Raw genomic sequence first — 20,701 nt, forward strand, 5'->3', positions numbered from 1 at the left:
GATGACGCGTGCTCCCGTGACAAGGCGAGCGCCAGGACTTCAATCAGTGCGCTCGGCGACCCTTCTGTCCTGCCGAAAGACGAATGAGCAACCATTTTCTGGCTGCTCCGAATAAAAGACGTTCTGGACATGCCTACAACAATTGGGACTGCATAGATTACTTGATATTGAAGGCTAGCTCCAGGCTCAAGCCGCACGCTAGCTCACACGGCCGTTTCGCCCTCTCATCCGTATCTAACGGCCCCACCATCCTCTTTGAACCAGTCGTCGTTGGCCAGGCTCTCTTCTGTCGACGCGTAGTTTATGATGGTGCTTTTCATGCTTGTATATGCGTGATACGCGTCGACTCCGTTTTCGCTGCCCACGCCAGAGCTCCCAATACCTCCCCACGGACTGCTCGGGTCATTACGATGATGCGTGTTCACTGAATCTGGAGGTCAGCATGCCCGATGTGCAGCGAAAAGGTTATCAACGGCTCACCCCAACATATGCCCGCTTCAATACCTTCGCTCATCCTGAATGCACGACTTAAATCCTGTGTCCAAATCGCTGCTCCCAGTCCGAACTCGCTGTCGTTTGCCAGACCGAGCGCCTCATCCTCTGTATCAAAGCCGACGATGACGATGATTGGACCAAACGCTTCTTCCTTCCATAGCTTTGTGTCTGCAATCTTTGCCGAGGGCGAGTCGGCCAGCACCGTGGGCGGGTAATAGTAGCCCTTGGAGAAGTCAAAGGAGCGAGTTGACGACATCCGTTCGCCGCCGGTGACGACTGTGACGCCCTTTATTTTCGCCTCTTCAACAAGTGAAGCCGCCTTTTGAAGCTGTCGCTCCGAGATCATTGGACCCATGCTCGTGTTTGCGTCCATCGGATCTCCCATTCGTCTGACGATGGACTCCGCCTTGGCTCGGAGCTTCGCCAGCATAGATGGCAAGATGCTGTTGTGGACTATGATTCTGGTAGCCGCAATACAAGTCTGTCCGCTGGCGATGAAGGAACCGAAGGCAATGCCGTTGACGGCAAGCTCGACGTTCGCGTCCTCGAAAACGATCAGAGGCGCCTTTCCACCAAGCTCCGCCGTGAAGCGCGCCAGATTCTGGCCCGCAATCGCCCCAATCGCTCGCCCGGCCGGCGTGCCTCCTGTGACGTCGATTTTTTTGACAAGAGGATGAGAGACGAGGGCTTTCCCCACGGTGGCGCCGTATCCAGTGACAACGTTGAAGACGCCGTCGGGGACGCCCGCTTCCCGAAGTAGTTTTCCAAGCATCAGCGTCGTGATCGGCGTGAGCTCGCTGGGCTTCACTACAATACTATTGCCCGCCGCGAGCGCGGGGGCGATCTTCTTGACTGCAATGAGCAATGGGTGGTTGAACGGCGTGATCTGAACGACGACACCAAGCGGCCTTCGCTCTATCCAATTGTGCAGCTTGCCCGTTGTCGGCAGCACCGGTCTTTCCTCTACCCGCAACAGAGAGGCATAGTACTTGAACCACTTGACCAAGGACGGCACTTGGGCGTTCATCTCTCGGATAGCACGGCCGGTCTGTTGAACCTCGATCCGGATAAGGGACGGCAAGACGTCGGTGAGAAGAGCGGCTATGCGATCCAGCGTGTCGGCGCGAGTCTGGCGTGGAGCGCGAGACCAGCTTCCAGATTTGAACGCATCGTGTGCTACCTGAATGGCATCCTGAACGTCTCCATCGGATGCGGCTTGAACGCTGTGAGTCTATGAGCCTTCTTATCTGAAAATGCCACGACCTTCCACCGCAACGCACTGAGCAAAGATCTCGCCTGTGGCGGGGTTCTCGATAGGAATCCTGATACACCATTAATCTCTCGAAATAGGTTGGAGTCACGGTCCATGAACACACAAGTCGCCGTGGCCTTCGATCTCTTTGCCGTCAATCCACAAGAGGTGGGTTTGTGCTGTCATCGCGGGGAAAAGCAGATCTTATGGGTTCCGAGAGCAAGATCCTGATATTGATAAGCTTTGCCCAAAAAAGTCGCACAACCAGGGGATCTTTCAGTGCTAGAGCACCAGCAATAGAACGGACATCTAAGAATGGTTGTCACATAGCATAGAAGAACTCGGGAACGACTCCAGCTAGTTCTAGGCCCGACGAGTTTGCAGCCCCACATTGATAACCGTACTTTATTCACGTCGCTTCCAATGACATTTGAGATGCATAACAATCGGTCATGGAACGATATGGATGACATATTCTCTGCCGCGCGGCTATGAACAATGGAAGTGCACAGGAGAGCAAAAGACCCTTCCGCAGCTCGATTTCACCTCAAGATGCTTCCGAATCTCTCAGCATGCATTGGATGCTAGACTATCGCCTGAAACGGAGTCGCACACGTCTTTTCCATCGCAGCCTTTTGTTTATTCAAGGTAACACGGGCTAACTTCAGCAACAGTGGACCAGCCCCGGGCCAGGTTGTTAATCTTCAAGACGCTTCTCCATGAGCTCAGCTAGCTGGGCTTTTCTGCAGTGAAAGGGTCCCGCATCTGTAACGCTGTAAAACGGCTCACCGTTCTCGCAAGAACAACGTAACCAGTGTTCTTTTTTTCATATGATCTCGAAGCGTTTACCTTTTGCCTTTGAAGCTAGCCTTGAGCAGGACCAGCATAAGAGCGAACGACGCATTTCAAGTCATTCCCCCAAGATGGCCAGCAAAAAGCAGCGCAGTGGATCGAACCACCTGGAAGGCCTTCCACTTGAGATCAGAAGGGAAATTTTCACGTACGCGATAACGTGGCGCTGTGTTGATTTCGTTGAAGCAAATCACTGGTCCGTAAAGCCATTTGATCGACCTATCGTCTTTGTGTACATCAGAGGTAGCCCACGTATGTCCGAAGGCCAAGAAAGTGTTCGGACGGGTTTCTGGGGCACGGAAGAAATGACGAGGCTGATGCGCGTCAACAAGCGCTTCCATGCGGAGGTGCACGACTTGATCTACGGCAGCTTTGCATTCTTCTTGTCGTCATCATCAAATAGCGAGCAGGACTTTCGCTCGTGGCGGGACTGGCTACGGTCGAGAAACGCGGCTGCCTTAGACAAGATCCGATACTTCGTCATGCCCTTATTATCGTCTCAATTGGCCCGGCGAATGATGGAAAGGAAATCGAGACCGGAATATCAGCTCCGCACGTTGTTCCCTAACATGAAAGGGATAACCATAAACTATTTTCACAATGACAGCAGCGCGGGCCCGGATCTAGACGACGCCGCGCAGGTGGAAGCGCTGCTGTGTGAGGTTACGCTGTGGAAGGGGCTCGGCGTCAACGCAGTGATTTGTAGTCACCCCTCGAGCTGTGAGCGCGGCCAAGAAATAGTTTCAAAGGCACAGGAGAGGAACAAACAAGCGCTAAAAGAAGCGACAGCATTCGAGCAAATGATCACGTTCAGTAACTAAGTGGTGTAATGGAGGGGAATAATTGCGCCGGGGCTCCAGGAAGCAGCTGAATGAGTCATAGTGTTTCTGAGCCGTTCACACAAGCTAAGAGGACATTTGGATTTTCAAGAAGATATGGATAGCGCACCAGCCGAGTGACTGGAAACATATGATCTGTAGCGGCGAATGGCGCTGGAGATTCGGTGAAGACTCCATTTGAGCTGTACGGCATGGTTCGATGGACGCGCCACGTTGGCGAGTCACACTATGAAGATACCAAGCAGGACAAATCAACATAACAGTGCATTGGAATGGGATGCATACCCTTTTTCCTAGATTTGATATATTCGGAAATGTACCCCCACACGCATGGACGCGCTATCGTTCTTGTGGCCTTGCATCGAGTCAAGGAGCGTACTTTGCTGGCGCCAGATCGGATAAGCTACTTGGGCGATGAAGGGGGCAGCTTTCGGGCACGCGAGTGAGGGCGTTAGCAGGAGAGGGTACAGTCCCTTTCGTTCAAACGGGGCCCGCTTGCGGATTCGACGTTAAGAAGACGCTACGCCAGAGACACCGCACTGCGGTATGCGCTCGCGTGAGATGCGAGACGCGGAAACGAGTTCGCGGACGATTTCGTGCTGAGCCTCGCACGTCGAGCTGTGTTCCGCACCGAGGGCATCTCCGGGATCATAGCGAGCGGCCTGTCGTCTGTAGGGGCTCAAATCGCCGCCGTGAAAAGGCGTCTGATGCTGACGAGAAGAATGGTGCACACTCCTGGACGTCGCAGCGATGACTGTACCCATGTCCCTTTCCGACTTTCTTCGTCTTTGCGCTCACTCAAGGGACTGCAGCGATGGGAGCCAACGAGGGGCCGGCAATGATCGATAACAGTGAAATCGTACGATTCAAGTGGAAGTCCGCCTCCACACTGGAGCGATCTGAGGGCACGAAGCCCGTCAGCTCATGCACGTTCGCTCGGTTTGCCGCACCGTCGACGGGAGCTCGACCTGTCTCATGTCTGCGCGGTGGGGTGAACAGCGCTCCGGAGCGAGATTGGGCAAAGCTGGACGGACGCGAGCAACACGCCGTGGAGAGCACAGAGAGCATCGCAACAACGGGGGTTGACTGGCGACAGGAAACGGCGGCTACTGCAAGAGACATTGGGCTCAACAGTGGGCCCTGGACGCGGATGGACGCTCACAAGAATGACAATCAGCAGAGCGCGTTCGGGGGTAGGGGGCCTATGGAGCGACTGCGGGTGGAGCCTGCAAGGGGCGACGGGGCGGCCAACGGGCTCTTCTCGAAGCGAGCAAGAGTTCATGGCACAGCGGGTAGCCGCATCAAATCACACGTGGGCAAGCAGCTTGCGCCATGCAAGTCCCACGTGTGGATGGGGTGCGTTTGCTGGCAGAGCCGCTCGCTGCTTGGGCCGGAGGCGCCCAGGACGATGACGATCGCGAGGACGGTCGCGACGGAGCGAGGGCGAACGCAAATGAGAGGATGCGAATCAGGCCGCGACGCCGGGGGGCGGACGAAGCAGAGCCGGCACAGCACACGCCGTACATGTAACATGTGCGTGCTGGATCGGGACAAGACGCGCCCGTTCGGCCATGCAAGGACGGCGCTCAGTGGGCAGAGAAACGAGGCCGAAATTGGACGCTGGGGCGGCGCAGGGTGAGACACGCGCGCAGCCGAGGCGACCAAGTTGGCAGCCAAGACGGGCCACTGCGGGCGCTGGGGCTGGCGAGGGGGGCGCCTACGGGACAGTGGGACGACGGCTGAGCAGCGCGCGAGCAGTGGCCGGCCAGTCGTGGGTCGCTGCTGTCAGTCCACAGCGAACCCCCCCCCCCCCAATCTTGGGCTGCTCGTGCCCGGCCGTTACGCAACCACGTCGACCACCGCCAACACCAGCGCCGTCGCCGGCTCAACCACCGTCGTCAGCGTCCGGCAGTCTTCGACGTTTTTTCCATTTGCGTCGTTTCCACTTGCTCCCCGTGTCGGCCTCCCGCGGTTCCTGCTCCCCAGCACCACAACCACCGCCAGCTCCAGAACACCGAATCGTCTGCCACTTTTGTCGCCGAAACGTGACGGTGGTTCCCTGCCGCAACGGCCGTGCCTGCAGCACCCTCACACCACTCAGCGCTCCGCTTCCGGTTTGCCTTCGCACTCGCGAGACCTGTACGCATCTTCTGCCGCCTGCAGACACGCACCCCCTTTGTTCTCGGAAATACTAAAGGAGGGCCTGTTTGAGCCTCCGCTGATCGCTCTCGGGCCAACTCGCGTACCTGCTCTTACCCTCGACTGGTCCCTGGTAAGCACCGCTTCGCTACCCGGCTCCATCCTCCTCACCTCCATCGCTTTGTCTGTCCCTCGCTATCCCCATACCAGCCGCTCGCGTCGCTCTGTATCCGTCTTTTCGCTGTGCGTGTGATCTTTCTGGAGTCTGATGATTCATCTCTAGACGCACCTCTGTCCTGCTCTTGACCATCGACGTTTCCCACCTCGACCGCGCCCTCCTCCGCGAACCCAGGCACGAGACGATCTGGCCACCAGACCCTCCGCTCGCACCAAAGTGATCCGAGTAGCGCACGTAAACGACTTTAAAAAAAAATTCAAGATCAGTCCTGCTCCTGGCCTACGTGAGCATTCCTTGCGGAGATGGCACAGGTCATTGACAATCGCCAGAGCATGATGCAAGAGGTACGCGACTCGTCTCGTTCGATTCTACAAAGGTCTCCGCTATGCACATGTGATCTGTTGCAAATGTCTCCCACCGCGCTTCAAAAGACCTGCTTCGTCGCATCTGCTAACGCTCATCTTCTGCATCGTACAGTCGACCGCCTATCACACCATGGCAGTCAGCAACCGGGCCTCGACGCGGCTGTCCACCTACAGCTTGACGCCTACTCTTGCTCCCTCCATCGCTCCTTCGCACCTCAGCACCACGTCCGAGACGCCTTCCGAAAAGGCCAACCCTCTCGCGCAAGACATTCGCGAGCTGCACCAGGGCCTTGCCCGGCTCGACCAACCCAAGCTCGACCAGCAACGTTACGCCGTGAGTGAAACAAAGAAAGACGACATGAACAAGCTCGCCCTTGGCGCAAAGCTCGAGCGTGCGCTGGGCCGAAGGATGGTTTCGCAAGACGCCAGCTTCACCAAGGGCCTGCGGGATGCCGGCTCCTCGTCGCCGCAGAAGCCGAGATACGTCGACGTTATGGAGTACACGGGCCGGGGGGAAGGAAGCAGCAAGCAAATTGCCGTCTAAACTAAAAAGGTCCATCTTCCATCCGCCTCTTGCCATGCGTCCGGGCGCTTCCTTTTTTTTTGGTTTCGCATTCTGCCCTCGAACGAAGCAAAGACGAAGCAATGCTCAATTTCATTGACCTGGCCGCAAGCACGACGAGCGCAATTCTGGACGGCGAGGCAGCCTAGCTAATTGAAGCCTACCGAAGCCCAAGGTTCCCCGCCTGCCGCTGAACGTGGATTTGCTTTCCTCCTTTTCTCCTCGGTGGCCCTTTAGGCTTTGGGCATACAAACACTCTGCTACCTTTTCTTTTCTAGCTGCACACGTACAGTGGCAAAAGAAACCACGTCTTCCAGTTCTTCATCCTGCGCTTTTTCCATCACCGTGCCGGTCTTGTCCGCGGACATTATACGATCGACGGACATGGGAAATTGGGGGGGTGGTTTTTTTGTTTTTTTTTTTCTTTTCTCTTAAATTCTTAGTATCGCAGTATTTGCTACGGTCTCGGATTTCTGCTCTCTGAGGATCATGATGGATCGGGGTGACGGGAATTTATACCACTGAATGACATGCTGTTTACATTGCTCGGGTCTTTTCTCTTCCCCATCGTGTGTTCTCTGCGCGCTTCGTCTCGCTTCGCTGTTCCGCGCGGTGCTTCAGACCGACGTTACGATCACGGACAGGCAGCGTTCCTCAGCTATCACGAGTCTCGGAGTGAGCGAGAGGTTTGAAAGGTGACGAATGGCAGTGAAGAGCAAGAAGGACAGCGACGCCATTGCGAATCGGCGTGGCATTTGAGTGGTGATAAGCTGGATGCTACGTCCGTCGGATGTGACAACATTTCTGTCGGATCGTCTAGCTTGAACGCATTCTTTCGTGAGATGAACGTCTTTCTTTGATGCTATCTGCTCAACGTTACGTGATGAATTATCTCCATGACTTTTATTAAGCTGCTCCCAATTCAAGCCACTTGAGCTCGGATCGCCCAAGAGCGCAAAGTCGATGAATCTCCTCCCGCTTGGTCCGAAACATTTGTCCATTCTTCAACCTTTTCAGTTACGATACATCCGTTTTGCAGTTCATGCTAGGCCCTGAAAAATCACCCACAGATGCCACCTAGCTGTGCCACGCTGATTTTCTCAATTCACTTAGGGCGACAATCATCTTCCGCGACCTAGAAAGCCGATCAGGAAGTCCTTGAAGCTCTTTGGATCTGCTCGTAACTTCTCCAGGTACAGGTTCACATCAGCGTCTGCCGCACCCATTCCCCTGAGCTCTTGTTCAATGGAGGCTAGATACAACGCGCCAGTTTTCTTCAAGATTTCCTGTTGAAGTTGAGCGATCTCCGCAACAAGCTGTCTGCTGACAGGGTCCTGTACTTTGAATCCTGGCGTGGCGGGGATGGACCATGAAAGCGGGCTGAAGCGCGTGATGATGAATTGGTCGAAACCTGGCAAGACGGGCTGTGGTGGGATGCTCGTTGGCGAGGCCGGTGTCTCGCTGTTCGGGTTGACCTGGATAGCAGTGTCGGGGCCGCCCCAGACAGAGACCATTTTGGTGAGAACCCCAAACGCCGTGCGTGCGAGGGCGAGGTCGGAAGGATCACGGGCGAAGTGCTCAATCGTGGCAATCACAGATTCAAAATACCCTTGATTTCCTGCATAGGCTTTGTCAGGGTCGAACATTACAGGTATCGTGTCATAGAGCTTACTGGTGCTAACGAGAACGCCGGCGAGATCGTTGTTCAAAATCACGCCAATAACGTTAATATACTCCTTACGCAAATCGTTCAGCTGGATCTCGTCGTCTGTACCCTCCGGTGATTCGCCCAAGCGAGTGAAGATGCGTTGCAGGAGTGGCGACAGTATCACGTCAAGCACGCCAAACATCTCGGCCTTGAAGACGAACATGACCTGTTTCAGTTGAGCGAGGAAAAAGACGGTCTCTATCTTCGAGCTAGAGTTGGTTAGCAAGCCGTCCACCCACCGCGGAAGCTGAGGAAAGAGGCTGACACCACAGCCGCCGATCAGACGAGCGAATGCGAAACGAGACGCTTCCCGGATGAGCTGCGAAGAAGATAATGACTCCAGCGCGATCAGAATAGCCTCAGCAGCACGTAGGAACTCGGCAGAGACCTCGGGCGGCGGCGGGGTCGACGTCTTCACGCCGGGCATCCAATCTGTGTAACCTCGTACAAGAGTGCCTAACGCCTTGATGTCGTGGTGGAGCTGCATCTGAGCGCGCTCGTCTCCACTCTTTACTGCTGGAAGGGTTTGTTCCATGTCCGCGAAGATGGGATTCATGACAGATTGCACGTAGAGCAAACGTGTCTCCATGGGCAAGGACGAGTTGGATGAGATACAACCGATGGCTTCGAAAAGATTGCATTGATTGTCGAAGTGTGGATCCCGCCCAGGATCAACCTCGGAATCGTCGTCCTCGTCTTCGCTGTCATCGTCACGATCGACCGGCAGGGTGGCCTTGATCGTAAGCAGATCGCCAATAGCCTGGATAATGGTCTGTGACACTTCTCCGAGATGGCCGCGAAGACCGCGGACAAAGCGTAAGAACAAGTACCACGATTTTGCTCGAACTTTTTCACGAGGGTGATGTGCGTAGCGAACAAAGACGTCGAGCGCCTTCGGGATGAAGCTTTGGCTATTTTCAAAAAATTGGATGTAGCGAGCACACAGCTCCATATACTGGAGCTGAATAGCAGGGTGATTGTACGTATCGACATCTGACATGTGTTAGCGCCATTCAGACATACACGGGTACGCATGGGGCTTACTTGACTCCATCATCCTCGTCATCATTTCGACCAAACGGACCGCAGCGACGGATGACGGTTCACGTTTGGCGTACAGACCCTTGTTTTTCGACGCCAAATCACCAAACAGATACATTTCATAAAGTGCCAAGTCAAGCTCTCGCCAGTTGATCTCATTGGAGCCAGCGCCCAGCTTGTTGAGCGTGTTCGCAACCAGATTGGTCAACGTATCCATGTACAGCTGCTCATCGATGGCGGCGACATTTTGTTGCAACACGTGCAGCCGTTTACGAAGCTCCAAAAATTCCGCCTCGTCGGTTTGGTCCTCTTCTTCACCCCACGAGGCAGTCTCATCGTATTCCATCTTCTTGATGATGGCGTTCAGGATGGCCGGAAGCATGGTCGCATAACGCTGTGGCAATGCTTCTTTCTTGCCGAGTTTACGGAAGTACCCCAAAAGCTCCGTCATCGACTCCATGGCGGTCGAGCATACCTCGTCGTACTCATCAGAGAAGAAGCGAAGAAGGTAAGGTACAAAAATTTGAAGCAATGCGTCAGCCTTTTGCAGCGTCTGATCGTCCACACCACTCGTATCGAGGACAGAGATTGTATCGCGCATGACGTTGTTGACGAGCTTGGCCACCGCTTCTGCGAGATCAACGTCGTAGTCCGGTGTTCCCTTGAGTTCGGCAAGTGGGGGGCTGGCGATCAGCTGTCCGACGACAGTACTGAGATTTAGGAATTCGAGCAGCTGGACTTTGGCCGGAGGTACCATTTTCTTGCCTGCGGTTTCAGAAATCGCGTCAATGGCAGCATCCCTGACCTTGACCTCCAAACTGGAGTGATCCTTCAGGCCCTGCTGGCCGGCCATGTCCAGCAGTGGCTGTAGAACGGTTTCGTTGACCACGAGAGAGATGTCCACCCAGCTGACCCAGCGTGCGAGAACACGCAAGCACATTTGAACAATGTTGAGGTCAAGAGATCGCCAGTTGGCGAGGATCTCTTGCCATGACTGGGACACCTTTTGTGCGTCCCTTGCTCGAATCAAGTCTTTGAGGTCGGCGTTACGCTTGGCTTCCTCTGGCGTGCGTGGGATCATGACGTCGGCAATCTCGTCATGGATGGACTCGAGGGTGCGAAGGTACAAGGCCGTGCCCGAAATGTTCGTTCTCCCAAGGGAGCCATTTCCTGCCAGGTCGAGAAAGTCGTCAACAAAAGATTCCCAGCCTGACGCATAGAGCGTCGTAAAAAGGAATGTCAAAGTTTGCGTGAGCTTGTTGCGTATGACGAGCGAATCTGCCGTGTCGTCCGGGCTCCCCGTGCCGTACTTTTTCCGCACATACATCCACAAAGTCTCCTTTATGTACAGCCTCGCCTGATTTTCCACCTGTTCAGACTTGATCGAATTGTTCAGCGCGTCGAGGAGAAAGTGACGGGTGTTGTCGGGTGGCTGGCGGTCCTGAACAAAAAGTGGGAGACAGACTTGCCATGATGCGGGATCGGTGCGCAGCTGGTGGATGAAAGCTAGGGCTTGTTGTTTGATGTCTGGAGGCGACGTGTGATCCCAGGCAATATTTATCGCATTCTCAACCTGATGCAAGCGTTCAGCATAAGTAGGCACGCGTGTGACCGCCGGTGCGGGCGTGTGGGGTCAATTTACCTGTGCGATATCCATTGCGAGATGACTTCCCCGCCAAGCTACTTTTTTTTTTTAAATAAAAAAAGCAAAGAAGGCGAAGGATTCGGAGTTGAATAAGAGATATGCTACCGTGGGAAATTCATTGGGGACAAAGCAAACGAGGACCAGGAGTCCTTGATCAAAGGCCTTGACAAAAGTTATGCCATTGTGCGACGGCCGTGGGTACAAGGCAGCGGCGGCGGGGGGTGGGAATCGAGCAGGAGGTTGTGTGGGACAAGATGGGAGTGGTCAAGGGCGCGATTTGAGGAGAGATGGAAGAAGGGAAGCAGAGTAAGCGGCTCAGATTCCACACGAACGACGGCAGCAACTTGTTTGACGTACGGTGGAGTGAAACGGAATACGATTTTGTTGGTTGTGATCGTGTGAGGTGCAATGGTTGGTTCGTCGGGCAGAAAGCTGCACTAAGCGTACACCCACTGCTGGACTGAGTGGGCAAAGTCACCGCTCGCGAACGTCGAACGTCACAGATTCACGAGGAAGATCTTCATGATCGGTTCATTCTCTGGCTGACGCTGCCATCGCGCTGAGCAGAGACGGTCCAGGCAGCCTTGCGAAGCCTCAGCAAAGCTTGAGTGAGAAGCTTGTGCTCTTGTCATTGCTGCGCGAAGGCGCGTGCGGGCTGGCTGAGCTGCCATGCGTGAGCGCGGTAAGCAGGCCAATATCTACTCGCTCACCCTCTCGAGGCAGATTGTCGAACCAGCTTGTGCTTGCGCACCGAATACGGGACACCAACAGCGAGCAGACAACTGCACGGACGAACGTGGGAAAGAAAAAAGCAACCTCTTGAGATCTACGCACACTCACGTGAGCTGTGCTTGGAGCGAACCTGCACCGACTGCAGACGCTGAGACGTCGCGTTCAGGAGAGAAAGCATCGTGGCCGCATAGCTAACCAAGTCTTCCGTCTCCATACTCTTTACACGACTCACGTTACGACGAGCGGACAGGTCGCACGCGTCGGTCAGAACTTCCCAACGGCTGTGTGTCACAGGAGGCGCGCGACGCCTCGCCCAACGATTGCGAAGCGGTGTAGCGACCTTTAACGCACCCCGCGAGGGCGAACTCGCCTCGTGACAAGGCTGAGATTTCAAACTAGAAGCGCCAGTGCTTTCTGGTGCGTGGAGCGATGCTACGCTCTACGCACGCGCGGAGACGGGGCGTTGTTGCATTTTGTTTACCTGTGTCAAGGTGCAAATCTGACTTTTCTCCACCACTTCCAGAGGCCGTCGATGATGACGAGCAGCATCATCATCGTCACCATCATCATTATTTCAATGATCCACGATCCAAGCCCCTTGACACGCTCGCCAAAGTTTCCGTTGACAACCATGGTTCGTTGACAGCCAACGTCTATCATGCTGTGTGCTACCATGGATCTGCGCCGCCCGCTCCCCCCCCCCACCCCCTCTCTTTCGCGAGCTCTCTCCGCTTCGACAGCATCGTCACTGAGGCTCTTGGGCTGACATCGCACCCAATCAAGGCGCCGTGTAACGTCGCAAGGACTGGTCCATTGGCTGGGCCACGGCTATCCATTGCGCGGCGCTGTGTTGATGCGCTTCGCTCCCCCTTGGCTTGCCAACGCACCGCGAGTGCCTGGGCGGCATGCAGTCGAGATCGCCTCGTGACAAAGCGACAGGAGACTGAACGCGCATCTGCTCGTTGCTCGCAGCAAGGGGTAAAAAGATCCACGAAAAGTAGTCGGCGGTGTGGGTGACGAGGCGGCGATTGGCCACGGTGGCCGCATGTGGGCTGGCACAGGCCATGACTTCATCGGCTTCTGCGCGCGCTGTCCGTCCCACCCCCCACTTCGGCCTGCGTATCATAAGCTTTTCGTGAGACAATTTTCTCAACAACAAACAATCCACCCACGATCTGCCCTTCTCTGGCCTACAAAATCCGCCTGCCCGTCTTCCTGCCTTCGTTTTTGTGCAATTGACTGTGCCTTCTTCCGCACTTTGTACTTTGACGAGCGATACCCCCCTTCCCTCCACCTGTACCAGCTCTCCAGCTCTCCAGCTCTCCAGCTCTCTAGCTCTTAGCTCGCTCTCGCACACCACAGAAAAAACATGGGCAAGGTAAGACATGCAAAGCATGCCAGCAAGCGGGCAAGCAAGCAAAGGACGCCGCGTTGCCGCTTCGTGTGCCCTCGAGTCCGGACCTCGCACACAACAATCCGTCAACACGCCTCGCCAGTCTTTGTCGCTGTCTGCCCCTTCCCCCCACCCAACCCCCCGCACGGTGTTGATGATCTGACTTGTGCTCACATGTAATTGGCAGGTTGACTACGTCCTTCTCGACTGCGACAACACCCTCGCTAAGTCTGAGTTCCTCGCTTTTGAGGCCTGCACCGATCTGTCCAACGAAATTCTCGAGAAGCATGGCATTGATCATCGCTACACCGTTCACCAGCTGCTCGAGACCTTTGTCGGCCAGAACTTCCGCGGCATGTGCAACAAGCTGCAGGAGATTCACAACTTCAAAATGACGCCAGAAGAGGTTGACGCATACGTCGACCGCGAGCTCGGTGCCGTCACTGCCAAGCTTACCGAGAAGTGCGAGCCTTGCCCGGGTGTGCCCGAGATGATGGAGTGGATCAAGAACCAGGGCTACAAGATGGCTGTCGTCTCGACCTCGGCCAAGCCCCGCGTCGTTGCCTCGATCAAGAAGATTGGCATCGACAAGTATTTCCCAGACGAGCATGTCTACTCGGCCGCAACCTCCCTCAACCCACCGTCTTCGAAGCCGGATCCAAAGATCTACAACTTCGCTTGCGAGCAGCTTGGCGTCAAGAACGAGCGCTGCGTCACCGTTGAAGACTCCAAGTCCGGCGCAACCGCTGCCATGCGCGCTGGTATCCCCCTGATCGCATACGTCGGCATCTACGGCATCGAGGAGGGTCAGGAGAAGATGGAGAAGATGGCCAAGCTGTTGAAGGAGGAGTGCAAAGCCGCTGCTATCATGTACGATTGGAAGGACTTCCCTGCCTGCCTTGCCGAGGTCGAGAAGAACATCCCAGAGTAAGCATAATGCCGTGCTTGTGGATGTAGGCAGCAAAGTGACCACACGAAGATCTCACCTGTAAGCCTGGGCAAACCAAACGCCCGGGTTCTCTACCCACTTATCCCGACATGCCTCATAGCGATACTATCACCGTCCTGTCGCTGAACCCACGACTCAAAGAAGAAAATTCAAAAAAGAAAAGCAGTGCCTAGATGACGACATTTTATAAGGCAAGCGGGTAATTGTGCACCGAACACGACCGTCACATATATAGAAAACAATCCTAGACGATTTTCTTCACGAATTCCTAGCGCAAATAACTTGCATAAACCACGCTTGCATCATTCTAAGTGAAACGGCCATTCGATTCACTCTAGCAAAGTGTTGCTCTGCTGTCTTGACTCTTGCGTCGTAAACTATTCGTACCTGAAAACCAACAGTTGCTTCTAGCTTCTCGAAAGCATCGGTGGAGAATGGAAGTAATCGGCCTGCCCGCAGAAAATAAAAGTTTCGAGCCCATCGTCCACACGTAGCCAAGTTCACCATTTGCTTTCTTTGCGTGCCAGGAATTCATTGAGAATCTTGACCTGCTCTTCCAAGGCCTCCAACCATTTGGCCAGCTCCGCATTTACCTTGGCCTCGTCGCCCCCTAGCTTCTGGTAGAAGTCCTTCCTGTACGGCGTGGCGGACATGGCCGCGCTGAAGATGGGCTTGACCACGAACGAGTGGTGAGGCTTCAAGGTGTCCGTGTACGCGGAGCGGAACGAATCAGCGAGCTCTTGGTTCGGATTCGATAGGTTCTGTCGGAGAGCGAGAGCAGTGAAGTGGAGGCCGCGCGTGAGCCAGAGCAAGCCTGCGTTTCTCACGATCAGTCGATGCCATGCCGCGTGCGGAGGATAACACCAAAAGAAAATAAAAATTAGATATCAGAATCTCAATCGGAAGGACTTGCAGCTCGTACCTTCTGTTGCCGTGTGCTTCTTGGAGGCGAGCTCAGCCTTTACCAGCCCTTGCAGCGTGGCTCCGTTGACGGGATCAGCAAGGAAGCGATCCCGTATCTTCTTGATGTTTCCCAGCATGTCGCTCTTGACAGGCTTGAAGGCCACGCTTCCCAAGACATCTGATCCCCTCGGCTTTCAGTCAGCTCTCGGCGATCGCTCATTGCAAGGAAAAAGAAAAGAAAAATATTGTGTGCGTGGCTGGACGAACCAAAGAGAGTGGTGAGAGCCTCGGCGGCCTCGAGGAATGCCTCCGTGGATATGGCGTTGTCGTTGGCCTTGTCCACTGGCACGTCCACGAAGCTTTTGCCAAGGGTATCAAAGAAGGTTCCGCCTGGGGGGATAGAGGGAGCTGCCATGTTGATGGTGTGGGTGGTGGTGGTCGTCGTCGTGTTGTCAAAGCTTCGGAAAGCGAAGAAGCCAGGTCAATTGGGAGCGAAAAGAAATATCAAAGACGTGATAAAGGCGAGGGAATCACAGCTGTGAGCGAAAGTGCGTGGCAGTCTATGTTCGAGGTTCGATCAAGCGGCTGGTCGGGAGCAATGAGTGCAGTTTTGCGTGCGGTGAGAGAGGTGCTGGTTACACGTCTTCTTCAACCTGCGGGGCAGACCGCCCCTTCTCAAAGGTGGGGCATCTTTGGGGCGCGACATTGGTTACTTCGCACGCTTCCGTTCCTTCAAAATCGCCTCATAATGAATCGCGCTGTTATCCTGGTAGCTGGCCTGGTTTTGCCCGTGGTTCTGGAGACGTTTTGCCAAACGTAGGAAATAGAAGGTCTCAATCGTGCTCGGACAGAGCACAGATGGTTGCTCTGTTGCCAAGCGGCGGCTGAATATGGAACGTCGAATAACTAACAACTGATCGTCCAAGCCACGAAGTATTGATCTCTATCGTCTCACAATACCTGGTTGTTGACCTGGAACAATCTTCTAACACGGCAGGTATAGGTGATGCCACATTTCTCGTGCCTATCTCTTCCGCTTTGTGCTCTTTCAAGACTCTTTATTCACTAGCAGTGATTTTGGCCGATGACACTCTCATCGCACCGACCAAATTACATCACATAGGGAATACGAACTACTTCGTAGCTCTGTTTTGTATTCCGGCCTCAGAGAGATCAACTGGCAATTTAAGGTTCTGCGGCACAAGATTGCGCGCACATGGAGTGGCGTGAATGGAAATGCTTCAAGCGGGAGATCGCGGGTCACCACACCGCAAGCTCTTCAGAATTTGTGATTACTAACATGGCGAGATGGACTTGTCATTCATATAAAGATGTTCACGAGCCGTGGTCTATGGTTCTCATACACTTGGAAGCCTACACGTCAGCATTGGGCTACTAACCACCGTTCGGGAAGGTTACGCGTTGACCCAAGCACCTCGTTTCAGATCAAATGATCCGTCTTCAGAGAAGCAATCGTTTTAAAGACCTTCATTTGTCGCACAGTATAACTTTGAGCTTCAATTTAACTAGAAAGAACTGTCCACACGCATCCTCAGCAAGTAATCGTGTTTGCTTTTGAGCCTGAACCAGACATCATCGGTAAGTTAGCCAGTGTTAATACCATCACCATGTGGAACGAATTGACGCTGGCCAGGAAAATGTCCATTTTTGAACAAAAAAAAAGGTTTCAACTGTCAGACGTGAGAATGAACAACAATTGTCAACGCAGTCTGGACACGAGTGCAATATGACAAATTCGGCGTCTTGCCGCCTCGTAGGCTGCTGTTCGTTGCGCCCGATTAGACCTTTTTTTGTGATAACCTTCAGTTCTAAATGCATTAAATTTCCGAAGAGATAGACGCTAAGAGCTATTTCGGGTTTGAGTTTGGGTATCATGGACTTTTAAATAACAAATTGCTACGCCCGCTCCCATTTCAAAGCAATCATTTGCCTAAGTATTTCATGCCACTATGGCATCATTCGGCGTAGCATCAACACCTTGAAAGAGCAATGTCTCGTGAACTTTGCAAAGTTCATCCCAACCTAGCGGCTTTCCAGTATCGCTCCAGGCACTGACACTTGACTGCAGTCTTTCCGTACTATTGTAGGGTTCGTCTTTGAACCAGTTAGCATCATTGATGCGTCCGTCTCCGATCCTGTTTGTGCTGTCTATGCCTCCGAAATGCAACAACCGTTCAGCGTATGGATAGAACCACATCCGATTCCACCAGCTGTCGCGAAAAGATTTGTCACCAGTGAAGTGCAAAACTGGAAAAGCAAATCCCGTCACGACGTTGACTCCGAGAGGTACGTCGGTCCACTCGGTTTCCGACAGCCGCGTGTAATCATGAATCTTCGAGAATGGCTTACTAGCCAATCTAACATCTTCAGGAAATCTTATTGCGCGTCTGCTGACGCTTTCGGACTCATAATATACTGGCGTCTGTTCGAACGTGATCCAGTCGATGTACTTTTCGTAAAAAGAGACCGTTTGAAACAAGCGCGACTCATAGTCAAGTCCCATGTGGAGTTCAAGGTCACGAGAGTCACGGGACGGGACAGCGAGATTCTCTTCCTTCAAGATGAATCCAGGGACCTCTTCATGTGGCGGAATATCAGGACGCTTCGGAGCACCAGCACTGCCCGGCCTGTTCAACTCGCGCATGAACTCTTGGTCTCCCCAAACGTCGGAAAGATACAGCTGGTCAGACCCGTGCAATCCGTATTCATCATCGAATGTTTTATTTATCTTTGACACCACTGCCTCGAACATTTTGCGCAGGTCCACAGCTGGGCCTATGATGGTGCCCGAATTGAGCCATCGTGGCCGAGCGTGTTGTGCATCGTCATCGTCCGTCAAGGGACCGAAGGCTTTAGGCGGGAGTGGAGACTCTGGAACGGCGTAACATGCGAGACGTCGAAGATCATATGGCCAGCATTGCTTATCAGGGCCCAGCAAAATGCTGTTCCGCACACCGTTCTGCGACGCCTGTACGGTGCCAAACTGCCTTGTCAATCGGTCGTTGGCTGCGTTGATTGCATCAAAGTATCGTTTGATCAGCACGTCCGGACCGAGCTGGAATATAACGTCGTAGCCATCCACCATCAAAATCAAGTCGTCATCTTTACTTCTCGGCAGGGACCTGAGGTAGCGGAGAACTCCGCTGACTTTGGCCAGGTGAGTCTCGGATGCATTGTACTCCCCAGCCCCCTCCCAATCAATCAGGACAGGGGCAGGGTACGAGAGGATAGAAGACGACAGAAAGAGCCTGCAGAAGTTGAGATTGCTGCTTGTTGCGACGATTAGCAGATGCAGGCGCCGGTCGCGGTTGTGGCTGGAAAGAAATGGAGTGAGGAGGTGCTTGCTGTGTCGCAACGGCAGGAGGGCGAACAGAATAAAAATCAACACGACGGCAGATAGTGCAATGCGAAATCCCTTGGGCAAGATCATTCTAAACGAAGAGAAGGACGCAATTCCAGAAACAAAAACCGAAGAGCAGAAAGAAAACCTTGAAAGAATTGTTCTGCAAGGTTAGGGATTTGGCAGCACGCGACACAGGCGTACATCCGGGAGCCAAGACGTGCCAAGCTCTTGGAGCTGGAAATCGAAAACGTCCAGCAGTTCACAGCTGTATATACTGTGGTACGGTGATGTGCAAGATTAGACGCGTGGACTTGCTGCACTCCTACGGTTGTCCTGTGGAGAACGGGATTTCGCTAAGCAGGGAGGGTGTGGAGAGTGAGTACGTCACTTCCGACGGCGACGGCGACGGCGGAACGATAAGCGAGATGCTGCATTGCGTCCATATGGTTCTGAGCAGCCGAGGATACAGAATCCCACGGCCCGAATATTTTTCCTAAATTTATCTAAAAGTATCGCATCGCATCGTGCAGAATGTAGAGGCCAAAGAGAGCATGGCGGACGTACGTGGCTTGATTGCCGCAAGGATCCAGCGGAAGATCCTCGACCGGGGACGCTTGCTAGCAGGCTCAGATCCAGGAGGCGACTCATGAAACATGCAGATCTACTTTGTACCAGAAATATAAATTAGACAGCGCTCCACCTTTTTATCACCAGAATTGTGGAGAGAACCTTTATACTAGCTTATAAATCAAGCCATCTTGCCAAAAAAAAAGAAAAAGAAACTGGATAATAATGGTTCAGAATTTCGCAATTTTCCTTCAATTTAATGATTGATTTCAAATAACTCATTTTGAATAGCATTTATTTATAGAATGACTAAATGCTCTACAAGAGTTATATATTCTGTACTCTCTTTATATCAAAATAAAGTATATAAACTAAGGCTTAAATAGTATATTGATGTCAAGGTAAAAAATCCATTAAAGAGAAAAATATATTATCTTATATTATACTAAGAAATTTCGCTGCTTTTACTTATTAGCAATGTATTCGTACAATTTCCCACTGGACAGAATTTCCTATTCTTAAACAAATTTCTCTCCATTAATCAACCGTTATAGTTGTCCACCCAGAATAAAATAAAGGATGTAAGGATAACGAAACACACACGCACACATGCATATACTGTACTGGGGAAAATGGTTTATACTCTAAAGGGCATCACATAATACAGGAGCAAGGGCCTCAGATATTATATAATATGGTAAGGGTATATAAGAAGAGGAGAGTAAGGAAGATAAGAGAGTGATAGCTTTAGACAAGAATAAGATAACAGAAAACCAGCTTTACTTTACCTTATACAGAACTTTGCTTTACTTTACCCTACTTTGCCTTACTTTATTTTACTTTATCTTTACTTTACTCTTCCCTATTTACTTTATCTTCTTTTATATCCTTATCTTAACTATCTTATTTTATTTCTAAGCTTCTTTATAGTTCCCATCTGTGGGAGGCTTCTCTCTCCCTCTTAATTTTCTTACCCTTAGGAAGGCCTTAATATTAAGTATCCTACCCCCTAAAATAGTAGTTAGCCTAAAACCTTTACAATTAGCACCCGAAGTAAGGCTATACCTAAAATCTAAAGGAGGATAGTCTCTACTTATAATACTAGAAATATAGTAGGTTAAAATAAAAAATAAGAGTATAGACCTATAGAGGAGATTAATAAGAAGAAAGATATAGTAATATTAGAATTTATTAAGATTATTATATCTAAGGTATTATTCCTTAAGTAGTAATAAAAAAGAAATTAAGGTTTTACTACCTAGTCTCCTCTAATTATATAAAGATAAAATCAGTTTTCTAAAACTCTTTTATTACCTAATTTTAGGATATATTATATTACAGATCCTAAAAGAGTTAAAGTTTATAATCTATCTCCTTAGCCTGGTTTAGGTTAGATTATACTATCTAAAAAATATTAAAAAAGATAGGGATAGTATATAAGATAAGAAAAAGGAGGTAAAGAAAATAGCTTATAAGAAAAGAAGAGAAAGAAGGGAGAATAAGAGAAAAAGAAGGAGATTTACTTTAGACTTAGGATTATCAGATATAACACTGCTTAATTTTTATTACTACTATTTTTTTACTAAAAGTAACTACTGTACTGGGGAAAATGGTTCATACTCTAAAGGGCATCACGTGATACAGGAGCAAGGGCCTCAGGTGTCATATGATATGGTGAGGGTATATAAGGAGAGGAGAATGAGGAAGATAAGAGAGA

At 52.1% G+C, this 20,701-nt stretch overlaps 7 protein-coding genes across 8 annotated transcripts; 3 read left to right on the plus strand and 4 right to left on the minus strand.

Moving 5' to 3' along the window:
• Positions 1 to 139: 139 nt before the first annotated feature.
• Positions 140 to 2,089, minus strand: PV09_08335. 2 transcript variants are annotated; one of them, XM_016362211.1, is made up of 4 exons: positions 1,872 to 2,089; positions 1,776 to 1,817; positions 481 to 1,718; positions 140 to 424 (listed from the first exon to the last, which is right to left on the minus strand). In XM_016362211.1, exons 1-4 carry the CDS (start codon positions 1,931 to 1,933, stop codon positions 225 to 227), a joined length of 1,542 nt encoding a protein of 513 aa, XP_016210028.1. In that variant the 5' UTR covers positions 1,934 to 2,089; the 3' UTR covers positions 140 to 224. The 2 variants fall into 2 exon arrangements, with proteins under 2 accessions (XP_016210028.1, XP_016210029.1); XM_016362212.1 differs by having other exon boundaries at positions 481 to 1,817.
• A 479-nt stretch (positions 2,090 to 2,568) lies between these two features.
• PV09_08336 (uncharacterized protein) lies at positions 2,569 to 3,420 on the plus strand (the record flags this gene model as incomplete). The annotated part of the gene is made up of 1 exon (XM_016362213.1): positions 2,569 to 3,420. The coding sequence occupies exon 1, from the start codon at positions 2,578 to 2,580 to the stop codon at positions 3,418 to 3,420; it is 843 nt and encodes a 280-aa protein (XP_016210030.1). The 5' UTR covers positions 2,569 to 2,577.
• Positions 3,421 to 4,252: 832 nt separating this feature from the next.
• On the plus strand, positions 4,253 to 6,664 carry PV09_08337 (uncharacterized protein; the record flags this gene model as incomplete). Its single annotated transcript, XM_016362214.1, has 4 exons — positions 4,253 to 5,027; positions 5,091 to 5,710; positions 6,067 to 6,099; positions 6,233 to 6,664. 4 exons carry the CDS (start codon positions 4,253 to 4,255, stop codon positions 6,662 to 6,664), a joined length of 1,860 nt encoding a protein of 619 aa, XP_016210031.1.
• An 848-nt stretch (positions 6,665 to 7,512) lies between these two features.
• Positions 7,513 to 11,473, minus strand: PV09_08338 (uncharacterized protein). Its single transcript, XM_016362215.1, has 4 exons — positions 11,074 to 11,473; positions 9,435 to 11,004; positions 8,355 to 9,383; positions 7,513 to 8,300 (listed from the first exon to the last, which is right to left on the minus strand). The coding sequence occupies exons 1-4, from the start codon at positions 11,086 to 11,088 to the stop codon at positions 7,804 to 7,806; spliced, it is 3,111 nt and encodes a 1,036-aa protein (XP_016210032.1). The 5' UTR covers positions 11,089 to 11,473; the 3' UTR covers positions 7,513 to 7,803.
• A 1,634-nt stretch (positions 11,474 to 13,107) lies between these two features.
• PV09_08339 (uncharacterized protein) lies at positions 13,108 to 14,415 on the plus strand. The gene is made up of 2 exons (XM_016362216.1): positions 13,108 to 13,186; positions 13,389 to 14,415. Exons 1-2 carry the CDS (start codon positions 13,178 to 13,180, stop codon positions 14,130 to 14,132), a joined length of 753 nt encoding a protein of 250 aa, XP_016210033.1. The 5' UTR covers positions 13,108 to 13,177; the 3' UTR covers positions 14,133 to 14,415.
• PV09_08340 (uncharacterized protein) lies at positions 14,338 to 15,863 on the minus strand. Its single transcript, XM_016362217.1, has 3 exons — positions 15,321 to 15,863; positions 15,073 to 15,231; positions 14,338 to 14,964 (listed from the first exon to the last, which is right to left on the minus strand). Exons 1-3 carry the CDS (start codon positions 15,466 to 15,468, stop codon positions 14,651 to 14,653), a joined length of 621 nt encoding a protein of 206 aa, XP_016210034.1. The 5' UTR covers positions 15,469 to 15,863; the 3' UTR covers positions 14,338 to 14,650.
• Positions 15,864 to 16,539: 676 nt separating this feature from the next.
• On the minus strand, positions 16,540 to 18,670 carry PV09_08341 (uncharacterized protein). The gene has a single exon (XM_016362218.1). It carries the CDS (start codon positions 18,502 to 18,504, stop codon positions 17,014 to 17,016), a length of 1,491 nt encoding a protein of 496 aa, XP_016210035.1. The 5' UTR covers positions 18,505 to 18,670; the 3' UTR covers positions 16,540 to 17,013.
• Positions 18,671 to 20,701: the final 2,031 nt, after the last annotated feature.

The sequence above is a fragment of the Verruconis gallopava genome (assembly GCF_000836295.1).
Source record: "Verruconis gallopava strain CBS 43764 unplaced genomic scaffold supercont1.39, whole genome shotgun sequence".
Taxonomy (NCBI): Eukaryota; Fungi; Ascomycota; class Dothideomycetes; order Venturiales; family Sympoventuriaceae; genus Verruconis; species Verruconis gallopava.

Excerpts from the sequence above, each read along its gene's own strand:
- PV09_08335 (XM_016362211.1), bottom strand. The coding sequence starts at position 1,933 with ATGACAGCACAAACCCACCTCTTGTGGATTGACGGCAAAGAGATCGAA. Across the intron at positions 1,719-1,775 it reads ACAGGCGAGATCTTTGCTCA|CGTTCAAGCCGCATCCGATG; the intron begins GTGCGTTGCGGT and ends ATAGACTCACAG. Across the intron at positions 425-480 it reads TGAAGCGGGCATATGTTGGG|TGAACACGCATCATCGTAAT; the intron begins GTGAGCCGTTGA and ends CTCCAGATTCAG.
- PV09_08338 (XM_016362215.1), bottom strand. Across the intron at positions 9,384-9,434 it reads GACGAGGATGATGGAGTCAA|ATGTCGATACGTACAATCAC; the intron begins GTAAGCCCCATG and ends AACACATGTCAG. Across the intron at positions 8,301-8,354 it reads CGGCGTTCTCGTTAGCACCA|GAAATCAAGGGTATTTTGAA; the intron begins GTAAGCTCTATG and ends AAGCCTATGCAG.
- PV09_08340 (XM_016362217.1), bottom strand. The coding sequence starts at position 15,468 with ATGGCAGCTCCCTCTATCCCCCCAGGCGGAACCTTCTTTGATACCCTT. Across the intron at positions 15,232-15,320 it reads GGCTCTCACCACTCTCTTTG|ATGTCTTGGGAAGCGTGGCC; the intron begins GTTCGTCCAGCC and ends CGAGGGGATCAG. Across the intron at positions 14,965-15,072 it reads GAAGCACACGGCAACAGAAG|GCTTGCTCTGGCTCACGCGC; the intron begins GTACGAGCTGCA and ends TGAGAAACGCAG.
- PV09_08341 (XM_016362218.1), bottom strand. The coding sequence starts at position 18,504 with ATGATCTTGCCCAAGGGATTTCGCATTGCACTATCTGCCGTCGTGTTG.